Source organism: Eptatretus burgeri, chromosome 3, assembly GCF_056783735.1.
Source record: "Eptatretus burgeri isolate ZD-2024b chromosome 3, Ebu_testis_v1, whole genome shotgun sequence".
NCBI classification, from domain to species: domain Eukaryota; kingdom Metazoa; phylum Chordata; class Myxini; order Myxiniformes; family Myxinidae; genus Eptatretus; species Eptatretus burgeri.
The window spans coordinates 97,663,743-97,677,761 of record NC_140963.1 but is presented as its reverse complement, the minus strand read 5'-3'; the positions used below and the strand labels follow the sequence as shown (position 1 = coordinate 97,677,761).

Sequence of the window (14,019 nt, the reverse complement as noted above, 5' to 3'; positions counted from 1 at the left end):
TCGCTACAGTACCCTTATTTTCACTTTTTCCATCTGTCTGTTGGGTGGTCGCTGGAGTACCCTTATTTTCACTTTTTCTGTCTGTCTGTATGTTTTTGTTTGTTTGTTTGTATGTCTGTATGTAATGGACAGCTCTGGAGGCCAGAGGAATCAACCGATTTTGATGAAACTTGATAGATAGGTTCATACCAGGATCTAGTTCTATGCTTTTGAGCCCCGTTGCTATGGACACCACCGTTGCCTAGCAACGGGACTTTGAAATTTTTGAAAAATCCTAAAAAATTAATTTTTTCGAAAATTAAAAATCGGCTTTGAGGCTTTTATGCGCACTATAATCAACCTCTTTGTCAAAAATGTTCAGCATGCTCCGTCAAAAACTATGACTCGTCTGCAATTATGTCGCGACCACCCATGTCTGTCGCCCACCGGCTTGTTTGTATGTTTGTATGTAATGGACAGCTCTGGAGGCCAGAGGAGTCAACCGATTTTGATGAAACTTGACAGGTAGGTTCATACCACCATCTAGTTCTATGCTTTTGAGCACAGTTGCTATGGACGCCACCGTTGCCTAGCAACGGGACTTTGAAATTTTTGAAAAATCCTAAAAAATTAATTTTCTCGAAAATCAAAATCAGCTTCCAGGCTTTTATGCGGACTATAATCAACCTCTTTGTCAAAAAATTTCAGCCCGATCCGTCAAAAACTGTATGACTAGTATGCAATTATGTAGCAACCACCCATGTCGCCTACCAGCTTGTGTGTGTGTGTGTGTGTGTGTGTGTGTGTGTGTGTGTGTGTGTGTGTGTGTATATATATATATGTATGCATGTATATATGTATATATGTATATATGTATGCATGTATATATGTATATGTATATAAGGCTCACTTGGCTGTACCTGGATGGGTTTGAGGGTGGAGGAGTAGCAGCTGAAATGTGAATCCTTTGCAGGTTCTTCCTGATGGCTTCATCTTTGCTTTTTGCTTGTTTGGGTTCCTTATGATTACTCTGATGCAGGACTGTACCTATTTGGTCTTCCATTTAATTTTAATTGAATTTATTTTAATACCATTCGAAATTCAGTTGAATAATAATAAACGTCATGGGTCAGGGTCATGTGTCTGATCAAAGTGGGGTTGCAACAAAGCGGGACATCTTGGTACCTCGTGATCACTGCCAGCAGTTATAAAGCGGCAGTTCTAGATGTGTCTCATAAATTATGTAACACACCAGCACACAAACACCACACAAAATACACTTCACAAACCTACACAAACACTGCACAAAACAAGTCCTGGTGAGGATCTGCAATCTCTGATTGCTCTTTTTCTTGTTTTTTTTCAATGTAGTAAACAAACTAAGGTACATCACGGGTGATGAAGGTTGTGGTCAGGTTTCATCAAAATTGTGTGTATAATTTCTGAGAAGAAAGAAAATACCTATTTTGGGGGGCAATTCACCCCCCCCTAGTAAAACCCCTAAGACCCTGAACTATTTTTATGTTGTGAACCAACTTCATTACATCACGGGTACCAAAGTTTGTGGTCTAATTTCATGAGAATTGCATGTGCAGGTTCTGAGAAGAAAGCAAATACTTTTTTGTGGGGGGTGGGGGGTAAATCCGTAATATTCCTCTGTCGACCCCCTCAGACCGCGATTTTTTTTTATGCCATGAACTAACTTTGGTCCATCACAGTTGTTGAAGGTTGTCATCAAGTTTCATCGGAATTGCATGTGTAGTTTATGTGAAGAAAGCAAATACCTAATTTGGGGGTCAACTCCCTGTAGACACCCTTTGGGCCCAATTTTTTTTTTAATGCTGTGAACAAAATTTGGTACATACCAGGTGGTGAAGGTTTTGGTGAAGTTTTATCAAAATTTTGTGTGTACTTTCAAAGAAGAAGATGAAAGTGTTTGGATGGACGGACGGATGGATGGACAACACGCCATCCTATAAGCTCCTGAAACTACGTTCCAGGTGAGCTGAAAATAAATCACTGACTGTCATGGACAGAATCAATGCAGTATTCGAATCAATGAGTGGGTGCTCCCACTTTGAGGAGGGCAGGAGTTCTGTTTTCGGCCCACCTTTGGTGGGCAATGTGTTGCGGCACACTCTTGGAAGTGCACTTTATAATTTTTGAAAGAAATTTTACAGCAAATTTTATTAATTACAACACATCATAATTTTAATAAGGTCCTATTATATTGAGGAAGATGATTTGTAATACCAGATACCACTAGAGATGACGCTAACACACACACACACACACACACACACACACACACACACACACACACACACACACACACACACACACACACACACACACACACACGTATTATTAGCTCACCATGAATGCAGCTCTGGGGGAGATTATAGGATGGCGCATAATCCATCTGCCCGTTCGTCGGTCCATCCATAAACACTTGCAACTTCTCTGAAACAACACACAATTTTGATGAAACTTTACCACAACCTTCATCACCCATGATGTACCAAAGTTTACTTACAGCATTAAAAAAAAAATCCATCGTTATTTACTTTCTTCTCTGTTACATATTTTGTGGGTCATCCACTCCTTCCAGTGGTTCCCTGGTTTTCTTATCCAGCTGCTACCAGGTGAGTGCACAGGAGTATTGCCCCTATTTTTTTTATATAAGACACTTGTACCAAGTTTAATTTAAATCTCTGAACCCAGATTCCAAATATTAAATAATTATAGGTGCCAGACCAAGCATCCGATCAGATTGAAATTTAAAATGTATATCCCCCAAGTATAGTCGATCATAATTATGAAGTTTCACATCGATTGATGAAGCAGTTCAAGTGAAATATATTTTAAAAGATTTTCGTTCACTCCAATATGGCTGCCACACCATGTGACCTATTAATTATTTGTGAACACCCTGGTGTCCCAAAGGCTTGGGGAATATGTGGGTGAGGTTTACCCTCAATCTCTCAAGCCATTCTTGAGAAGATGACTATTAAATGTTTATTCTTAAAAAAAAATCATAGCTGTCAAACCATGTGACCTATGTCATTATAGGTGGAGAACTTTTGCTCCTCATGGATAGACGATCATATCTGTAAAGTGTCCCCTCGATCTGTTCAGCCATTTCGGAGAAGAGTTTTAAAGGTTTTTATGTTAAAAACAATATGGCTGCCAAACCACTTGACCGATGACGTCATCAATTTTTTTTGCCCATACAATTTGACCCTTAAAATTTTTCATACTGATTGGATAAAGCCTTTGACGTATGCAACTATGACATCGTAACAAGGCCACCTTTGACATCATCAAAAAAATCAGACTTATTTGACTTGGGTAATACTTCACATGTGCCAATTTTCAATGTTTTCTACGGAGCGGTTTTGTAGATACAATGGTCCAAAGTTTTTCCTTTTTTCCAACATGGTTTCCACACTGCATGGCCTATAACATCATATTTATCATTAAAACATTCTGCATGAGTAGTCACACCGATCGTGAAAATTTTGTGTTAATCGGATAAGCGGTTACAGAGAAAACAGAAAATTTGCAGACATACCTACGTATGTATGTACGTACTACGTACATACGGATGGACGGACAGTCCAAAAACATAATACCTCCGGCGACTTTGTCAGTGGAGGCATAATAACCCGATATACATCCATGAAGCAAAAACATGCATCCGGCTTTTGTGCATATATAATATACATCGTGGTTATGTACCTGGGACCATTCCAATTACACTGGGCCATGGACTAACACCCAGGCTGAAGGCCTGCTGATCTGTGCTGCTTCATGCAATGGTGGCCCATGATTTCATTTAGGTGGAGTCAGGACCGCTGTCCAGCCAATGGGTGTAAAGTTGTGGGGTGGAGTCAGGGCAGCTAAACACTCACCCATGTATAATATGTGATATTCACTCAATTTAAAAAGGGCATAACTCTGTGGAAAATTGACGAACCGCCCTGAAACTCGAATTTCTTTTGTATCTTATCATAATAAAGTGATGTGCAAGCTTCAGTTGTATATGTTCCAGGGTATGGGGAAAAAAAGTGGGACAGACATAAGGACGGACGGACGGATGGACAGACGAATAGCAAACCTCTAGTCCATTCCGGTGAAACCGGTCGGGAACTAATCATTCGTAGACCCACCTGTGCTATCTGGTCATTTTTGCTCTGCAGAAAATGTGACTAAAGGCTTGTTATATGTAATGTGCATGTGCGTGCACAGTGCACACATTCACCAGGCTGGCAGAATGGCTTAAAGGTATGCACCTCGCCTCGCAGGATGGCCTAAAGGGATACACCCTCGCCATTGGGCCAAGCTGCCAACTTCCTGGCAAACCCCACAATAACGTGGGAATAATTGTCACCGTTGAAGAAGAAGCAGAAGAAGAAGAAGAAGCAGAAGAAGAAGAAGAAGCAGAAGAAGAAGAAGAAGAAGAAGAAGAAGAAGAAGAAGAGATGTACACACACACCATCTGACGTGTCTCGTGCTGGGTTCATATTCCCAAAAGAATAGGATCTGATAACTAGCCCTTCAGCATCATGTCAGCAGAGAGTGCTACATCGTGAAGAAAAATCTTCTTTAGAATGTAAGTTAAATCGCTTGGAATTTGGTGTTAAATATTTCAACTGACATTTTTTGCAAAAGGAGATGTTTGAGCAAGCACCTTGTTCAAATTCAAAATTTGGACTGAGGGTGGGATTTCACTTTATCATGCAGAAACAGATTGCTTAAAAAAATAAACATGAAATGATATGTTCAAGTATGTTGTATCTCGTGGTGTGTCTTGATCTCATATACTAAACACAAATTTGCCGGTATCGCTACGTTGCTGCATTACAATCCACAATAAGAGGACATGCTCTGGTCATTGGCATTGCTCGATTCGATTGTAGTCCTCACGACACTTTGCAAAGGTGCTCCATTCTCGCCTTCCTTCGCGAGGAGTTGGTGGGAGATCCTTGACGCCCAGGGGGCGCTCGAACCAAGACTTGAGCGACTCCCCAGATAGGCCGGGCCTTCTACAGGGGGGTTCCATGAGCAAAGCTGCAGATGGGATTGCAATTGGCAGGATGCAGAGTTTAGGCTGTCAGCCTGAGAGGCACTGACATTTACTTTTCTGCTGATCTCTAGCCCGATTTTTATTATAGATTCTGGCCTGTCACATTCTCCCCTGCTTGGCATTTGCTGATATAATATGCTTTCAGCTGAACGTTATAATACCTGCGTTTTGGTATTAAACTCTCCGTGTGATATATTCTACGTGTAAGGTTACGCTGTTTGGAGACGCATCGTAAGCGTTCTTTCCTTCGGCAACTTTTAACTGCGACTCTAGGTGTGAGCTCGTACTTCTGGCCGCGATCGAGATCTCACGGCACTCTCCTTTTCTGACACATTTATGTATCGAGCTTTATGTCTGATATACAGTGTACTGTACAAGCAGAGCAGCAATTCTGAGTCTGCCGGGGTGTTTGTCTCGGTGATTCCTTTCACACAACAAGGCCTTGAGTGCGAACACTGATTAACAAGCTAAAATGAGCTAAGATCCTCGTCCTCTTAATGATGATGTCATAAAAACGAATATGACATCATTGTGATGTATCAGATTTGCGATAAATTATCTGTGCTAATGCCCGGCTTGATTCCCGCAAACAAAACTCAAACAGCTTGCCTAGTTTCGGAGATAATGTTATAGGCGATTTCCGTTAGCGGAGATATTATGACGTCAACTTTTTTTCTCGGAAGAATTTCCAAAATCGGAGATGGTTACTGCCTGCGCGTGGGCTTTCTGCATTTACATGGCAAGTTTCACGAAGATCCGATGAAAACTCTGGGTTGTGAAACAAAAAATGTCAAAAAATAGGAATGATGTCATAAAATTGATATGACGTCATAGTGATGTATCATATGTGCGGTAATTCATCTCTGCTATTGCCCTGTTCGATTCCCGCAAACAGAATTCAAAAAGCTTGCCTAGTTTCGGAGATAATTTGTTAGGCGATTTCCATCAGCGGATATATTTTGACGTCATAACTTTTTTTCTCGGAGGAATTTTCAAAATCGGAGATCGTTACTGTCTGCACAGGGTATTTTTACATTTATATGCCAAGTTTCAGGAAGTTTCAATGAAAACTGTAGGCTGTGAAACAAAAAAGTCCACAAGAAGAAGATGAAGAACAACAACGTGAGTAAGACTGAGAGATCCTCCACGAGGATCTAAAAACATATTTATAATCTTGGAGGTGTATTTTAGATTCAGAATTTATGATCCAATTTAATTTCTGTCCATGTGATGTAATTTTTAAAATTACCCCCGTGTGGGGGTGATGGTCATCTCTATAATACCACAAGTTCTCAATGTTCAGTTCAGGTAACCGCGAAACAGTCCAAACTAACCGTTTAGATTGAAATTGTTCACAGAGATACACTAGGATAATACAACTAATGACATAATTAATAAATATGTATTGTTCATTTAGTACCCGGATTAACACATCAGAATCACCAGTCAGTGCAATACGTGGTTTTCCGGTCCATCCACTCTCTGGGGACATTATACTTCCGGTTGCAGAAAAAAAAACGAAAAAATAGGCTTAGCTCTCGGATATTATGATAATCCTGGAGATTATTCTTCACTGATTATAATGCAACTTTCAGAATGAAAATTGGTCAAGTATTTATAGAGATATTGAGGTTTGAAAAATCGTTAGAGCGAGCAAATTCATTAATTACTAATTCCACAGAAGTTTTGTGACACTGCACAAAGTAACATGTCAGGTATGAAAAAACATTTTGTATGCCAGATTCATTTATTATTAATTCATTAATTATGGAATGTACTCATTGATATATTAATCAGAAAGCCCGAAGCATGTAGCATAATTTATCACTTATCCCCTCATCCGGGATCCGTGGCCTCGCCCCACAGCCTGCGGCCCTATGTCCGCCGGTGATTATGTTAGATATCGGCACGATCGAGAGGAGCCTGCGAATTATCCATGCTGATGCACTGAATTGATGCAATCGTTTGGCCAGAATATTCGTTGTCAAGATGTTGCGTGATTAAATCACCAATACAGTCACTCGAATTTGTACCGCCGACATACTTCTTAACAATCACCTTCGCCCCAGAAACCACAGTCAATCTGAACCACGCTGGCCACTGCTCAGACGCCATGACCGAAGACTACTTGCTTGTTTGGTTAAAGATGACTCGGCATTTTGGTGCACGCGCACGAAATTATATTTTGAAAATAAATGCCGACGTTTACATTTCAGGTTTTGAAACTTTTGTACCTTCGGCGGAAAATGTATAAATATAAAAGGCTAAAAATGTGTTTTATATTTATATTTCATTTCTCCTTCCTTCCTTCTTTGCGAATCGCATCGGCGTTTTTGGCCATCTTCCAGATCACGTGACGATCAAACAGGAAGGAAATTCAAAAATCTGTCTGGTTAGATACAAGATAATATTTTTTACTATCATAATCAATAAACAGTTGCCGAATATCTTGTAAAGTGGCAGACTAGATAGGTTTTGAAAATGGCGATTTTTCATAACTTACATGGCCTCGTGACCTCGTCCCTGACCTTGAACCCGGACAAAAGTTATATCGTTGTGCAACACTCATCGACCTCTACCCACATACTAAGTTTCATCAAGATCGGAAAGAAAAAATGTTGACGGACGTACGGACGGACGGACGGACGGACATTTGGTCCGGCTTTATTAGGTCATCTCTACCGAGATGACCTAAAAATGAACGACATATTGCAGTTGATCTTGTTCCAAGCAAATACAGCTTCAGGAACTGGCGTGGCTAACTTGGACATAATCCATACCATTCAAGGTATAAACTCAACTTGTGGTTCACTTAGATGTTAAAATGTTATTTTTTAAATTCAACATAAGTTGATGCTTTGGATAAATTACACAACCTTGTGCAACTGTGCCGAAGGCTAACCGGTCACACTAGATGAGCCCGTAGGCCTTGCAGCAGTGTACCTCTGACCATTGATTCATCTGGAAATACAATTTCCTGGGGCTACAGACGATGCACAGAATCTGTGCACTCTTAACTTGATATACAAGGTGTTTCAAAAAGATTGATACAACTTTGACTTCCTGCCATACCTTTGTTTTTTGACCTATACCATTTTCTTTTTCAGAGTTTGGTGGTGTTATTAGAGTATTTGTTCCCTGGGATTTCTAACTCCGGAGCTCAACGATGCCATTGACAGTGAAGCAGAAGACAAAAGTTGTTTGAGACAATCATACGTAGACATACACTGGAGGTTCTGCCGGGAATATGACTTCAGAACATGTGATGTACCCACTAATTGTGCAATTGAACGAATTGCGAAACATTTTGCTCACAAGGGTACATTGCACAACCAGAGCAAGGGCAACAGTGGCAGGCCAGCATCAGTAACCAAGACCCATGGCAACATCGATGCCGTACAGAATTCTGCAGTGTACAGTTCCAAGAATTCCCACCGCCGGCGCTCCCGGGAGCTAGGCATCAAACCAACACCAGTCTCGCGTATCCTCACTGAGAAACAAGCTTTTCCCACACATCATCTCTATAAGGCATAAACTGAGTCAAGATGACATGAGAGACTTGATATGTACAATTGGCTCAGTGACAGGATGGAGCAGTACCCAAACTGGATCAACCTGATCTGGTTCAGTGATGAAGCCCATTTCCACTTGAACGGTGCCATCAACAACCACAGCAACATTTTCTGGGGGGCAGAACCACCTGAGGAGATCACTGAGAGGTACCTGAAAGAGCCTAAAGTCACATGCTTCTGCACCTTCAATGCCAGATGGGGAACGCTAGGGCCTCATTGGTTTGAGAATAACAACAGCGGGAAGGTGATGATCAACAGTGAGTACTACTGGGCCATGCTCCAGAAGTTCCCTCATGATCTAGCCCAAAAGGTCACCCCAAACCAGCTCAGCATGACCTGGTTTATGCAGGATGGCGCAGCCCCACATATAGCTGGTGACACCATCACTTTCCAGCGGAAACTCTTCAGAAACCGCCTCGTTGGCCTGGGTGCCGCTCATGAATGGGCACCCCATAGCCCAGACTTGAACACTCTGGACTACTGGTTCTGGGGGACTGCCACACTGGATGACCTGAAGCAGGAGGTGTCAGACTACCTCCAAGCAGTGCCACATGAGATCTACAGGAAAATCGGACAGAACTTTAGAGTTTGGATCAATGGGCTGTCTGAACTGTGAAGGGGCACACATCGAGAATGTCAATTACAAGTATTTTCTGTAAATTCCAATTTCAGACCTTGGCCTCTCATTAACTCTTGCAGTGACTGACTGAAATAGCAATCAGTGAGAGAAAATACCATGTGATACGTTTTCAAGAAATGTTGGTTCACATTCCTGTGGTTTCTGTTTCTTTGTAAATAAACATTTAAAGTTGCATCATTCTTTTTGAAACACTCATAGTTAGATTAAACAACTTTGCCAAGCTGTACTTAAGCCCAGGGCAGGATTAACCCAAAGGCTAATATAAGGTGAAAGCCTGAAGTCCTCATATATTTTTTGTCCCTGAGATTTTAATTAAGCCCTCAAATTTTGGAATCTCGTTTTTTACATTTTGTGCATGGATGGTTGATCGACGAGTATCTCTAAGAAAGGAGCTATTGCAGCCGAGGCAAAGCTAAAGTGAAAAATAAGAGTGAAAAGACATATCACCATTTTTGTGGTGCAGATCTGTTGATCAGCATTTTGGAGTTTTCGAAAATTTTGTTTGAACATATTAGTTTGACGAATTTTTTTATGCACGATGTAGTTCCTGCTATGCCCCTTCCCTCCTATAAGCATTAGCCCCCTCATGAGATATCCTTAATCCAGGCCTGCCAAAGGCCACCTGTGGGCTCACTGAGTACGTGGTCTGAGGTGCACTGCAACGTCTGAGAGAAATGCTGTAAATGTTATCTTTTAATTGTGCATAAAGGGCTTTCAGCACAGTTAGACATAAGTTCATGCTATGGTTAATTTAGACAACTTTGTGGAACTGTGTCTAAGGCCGACCGGGCATTCCAGTTGAGCCCGTAGGCCTTGCAGCGAGTGCACTTTGGACCATGGGCTCATCTTAAAATAAAATTTGTTGTGGCTATGGATGATGCACAAAATCTGTGCACGCTTCACTTGCTATGGTTGAGTTAGACAACTCTGTTCCAATTTCTTTCTTTTTTACAAACTTGAACGAACTTTTCACTCCAGTACCTCTCCAGTGTATATAGATTACATTATATCTGAGAATGAATGATCTATATCGAAATAGATCTGTGTGTGGACTCACACACACACACACACACACACACACACACACACACACACACACACACACACACACACACACACACACACACACACACACACACACACACACACACACACACACACACACACACACACACACACACACACACACACACACACACACACACACACATACACACACACACACACACACACTACGAAATATTTTCTCATCCCTTCGGTAACCTGGGCGAAGCGAAATACCCCAGGTTAACCCTGGAAAATATTTTTCATCCCTATCTCTAAATTGGTGTTTTTGATACCACAAACAGCACACCGAGTTTGCAAAACAATGGAGCGAAAGCACATGAAATACCTGGGTGCCATGACAATTGAAATTGCAATGAAAACGAAGATCAACTATGACATCATTTTGAAGTTCTCAGTTTGTCCAGACTTCCAAAAATTAACATCCATCCTTCAGTCGAAACAATGAAACAGCAATTTTCAAAGATGGGTGAAAACAATTTAATGAATGAAGGTAATCGGGTAGTAAAATTACACCCCCTGGCCCTCCCCTTTTCCTTCCTCCCTCAATCCCTCTCCCCAAATTAACAACACTGCAATTATAATATCTCCAGGAGCAGGAGGAACAGCTGACACGCACGTGACAACATGACAATAGGAGTTTGCAAATCGAAACAAAAGTTTCAAACAGAAGAAAAAAGAAAAGTACAGACTTGTGGAAAGGTACAAGTCGTGATCACGCTCCATCAAGAGTAAATAGCAGAGAAAGAGTTTGGTGGTGGTGAGTGGTGGTGGTGGTGGTGGTGGGTCGGGCAGGAGGGGGAGGGGGTGGTGTTGTTTATAACAGAGGGACCCTTTCCCGAAGAGCTCGTTGAAACGATGAGGGTCTCCCCCCCCCCCGACGGCCACGTCTCCCTCCCACGTCCGCTTCCTCGAGGTCCACACGGCAGTCGGTGCGCCCAGCGCCCGGTGGTTGGTCTTTATGCGAGCTGTGAGCGCGCCGTTAATTAGCTTCTCCCTGCCTCGCTCGGCCTTACAATCCAAGACGAGCCCCGCTAACAGGGGAAAATGCTTCGGTTGAGTTCTTCAAAGAGATATTTATGGTTATTAGGCTCAGGTTTGTAATTAGTTACTTGCAGCCTGCTCGTTCTGAATATATGGAGGGTCAGTGGGAAAGTCTTCCCCTCGACTTCAACTCACTATATAACATAATATATGTTACTGCTGGGTACAGATAATAAAAAACAATCCCACTGTTGGATTTTTAACCGAAATCGAGCATTTATTTAGAATGATGCAATATTGTAATAAAGTCATCTCAACCTGTTCGTTATTTTTGGCCCTGAAAACCACCAAACAGACTATCAGAGTGAGGTGCGAATCGTTACCATCCGTTCCAAAGGGCCCCCAGATTCTCATCCTATTGTCATGAACTCCCCTCGTTCCCCTTTTCACTCCAAGTCCAAATTGGGTCCTCCACTCTCACGAATCTCACCACACCCCCTCCCCCACCCACCCTCCACATACACACACATACACACCTCCACTCGGATTGCAAAGGGTCCTCCACTCTCATGAATCCGAGAACCAACCCACCTTTATTCTCAATCGAAAGGATCCTCTATTATCATGAATATCACCTCCCCCTCCCCGCTGCCCCCCTCCCTCAAACACATACACACCTTTACTTCGCATCCAAAGGGTCCTCCATACCCTTACCCCACACCCCATCACCTTTACTCGTAGTCCAAAGGGTCATCTATTCATATGAACGCCCCCACTTCCCCACCGCTTTAGTCCGAGCAACGTGAGCGAGCAGGGCTCCAACAGCTGGCTGACCCGTTGTTGCGCGTTGTGCATATTTTACCGTTTGCTTTCCTGCAACCACAGACTGTTTTCCACATGGTAAAGCATCGCTAATGGCCTGCAGGGCGGCCTAATGCTTCATTTCGAGCCTATACTCGCTCGGCTCTTTCAATAGCCTCGGCCGGCTCAATTCTTTAGTGCGGGAGAAGAAAAGGATCGAGAGTCGTGTGGGTGGAGGACACTCAAGACGCCTGCAGTGTTCCTGGGCTCTCGCTGAAAGACCTCAGGTGTGAATAGGTATGGAGTGGCTCACAGACCTGTGAAACCTGGAAACGGGCTCTATCTATTGCCGTGAAATTCAAAGCAACTTCAGACTTGTCCCCTTCACGCTGAAAGGCTGCCAGGAGGACGTGTCAATGTGTTTATCGGAAGCTCTAAGCGTGGTGCTTGTGCGGTTTTTACTTTTGCATGCTCTGTTGGACGTGTTTATATATATATATATATATATATATATATATATATATATATATATATATATATATATATATATATATATATATATATATATATATATATATGGTTCTTCTGGCATAAGCTCCACATATTAGGCATGATGACCTGTTGCAGCATCCCATATCTCTGTAGGATTGTACTGCAGCCGATACCAGGAAGATAATTTAATTCTTAATTTTATAGACCAGTCCTCTCCGGAGAGGGAACATCCACAGATATGTGTTTCTGGCTTGTTGGTCCTCATCAGCGTGAAGCAGAGGCTCAACTGCTTCGGGCGCTGGTGCTCAAGCAGACTGTGGCGGACCCTATGAAGAATTATTCGACAAAAGACCTTGCCCAGCAATGAGTGCAGTCACCCCTCGGTAGTTTTGCAGTCCCGGCGATCACCCTTCCCTTTCAGGAGAGGGATAACAAGGCCCAGAGAGGGACAACAAGAGAGGGACCCTGGAAGAGGGACTTCCAGTCAGTTGAGATGGTGCCTGTGTTCCAGGAGGAGCACAGAACCGCATGCAACGACACCAGTTCAGCATTTCCACCAGCCTTGAGAAGTTCAGAATGGACGTCACAGATCCCAGGGGGTTTTACCCCCTTTCAACTGGTTCACTGCAGCCTGTGTTTCCACAAATGAAGGTGGTTCACAGTTGATTGGAGGGTCAACAATGGGGATAGCTATATCCCTGACATCCAACTCAACAGCCGGTGAATCAGCCTGGTATAGCCGCTGAAAGTAACCAGCACTGCAGGCCTTCACTTCGGATTCCTCTATTAAGGGCTCACCACCCTCCGCTCTTACTGCAGCACACCAAGGGATGGGATTGGAGGAACACAATGCATGAATTCCTCTGTAACCAGGATGAGAATCACTTGTCCACAGGTAATGCTCTGGAGTCACAGATTCCTCACACATTGGCCGCCTTGTCCACCCTTAGTGCACGTACAGTTTTATGCCTCAGCTCCCTGAACAGCTCAGAAGCTCTGCCATTAAACCTGGCCCAGCGACTGATCAATGGTGTTTAATCTCCTTTGGGGGACAAATTTCCTCTTCGCCTAATGGTGGGTTCCAATAAATCTGCCGGCAACATCAACGATGGTAGTATTGAAGGCACTCCACAACTCTTCAGGATTCCCCACAGCACCCACACCAACCCAATTCCCACTAAGCCTGTTTGCAAACTCCTCAGCTACCCGCTTATCCCTAAGCTTGTCAATATCCAGCCTCGGCTGGGATGGTACCATTCTCTTGGATTTAAGCTGCAACTTCAGAGTTGCTACGACAAGCCTGTGGTTGGTATTGAGGAACTGGGCACTCCGGTAAACCCAGCAGTTCTGAATCATCCTCCAGCGATCATTGATGAACACATGTTCAATCTCCTTTT

The 14,019-nt window shown here is 42.9% G+C and overlaps 2 protein-coding genes across 2 annotated transcripts in view; one reads left to right on the top strand and one right to left on the bottom strand.

Moving 5' to 3' along the window:
* LOC147030505 (uncharacterized) overlaps positions 1-9,452 on the top strand; it is a 36,923-nt gene extending 27,471 nt beyond the window's left edge. The window contains exon 2 of the mRNA XM_085874627.1: positions 8,176-9,452. Within this exon, the coding sequence (XP_085730753.1) occupies positions 8,633-9,256 (624 nt within the window). The 5' untranslated portion in view covers positions 8,176-8,632 and the 3' untranslated portion in view covers positions 9,257-9,452. The remainder of the gene's footprint in view (positions 1-8,175) is intronic.
* Positions 1-14,019, bottom strand: part of LOC147030504 (THAP domain-containing protein 2-like) — a 344,307-nt gene that overhangs the window by 291,744 nt on the left and 38,544 nt on the right. The window contains exon 3 of the mRNA XM_085874629.1: positions 2,356-2,442. Within this exon, the coding sequence (XP_085730755.1) occupies positions 2,356-2,421 (66 nt within the window). The 5' untranslated portion in view covers positions 2,422-2,442. The remainder of the gene's footprint in view (positions 1-2,355; positions 2,443-14,019) is intronic.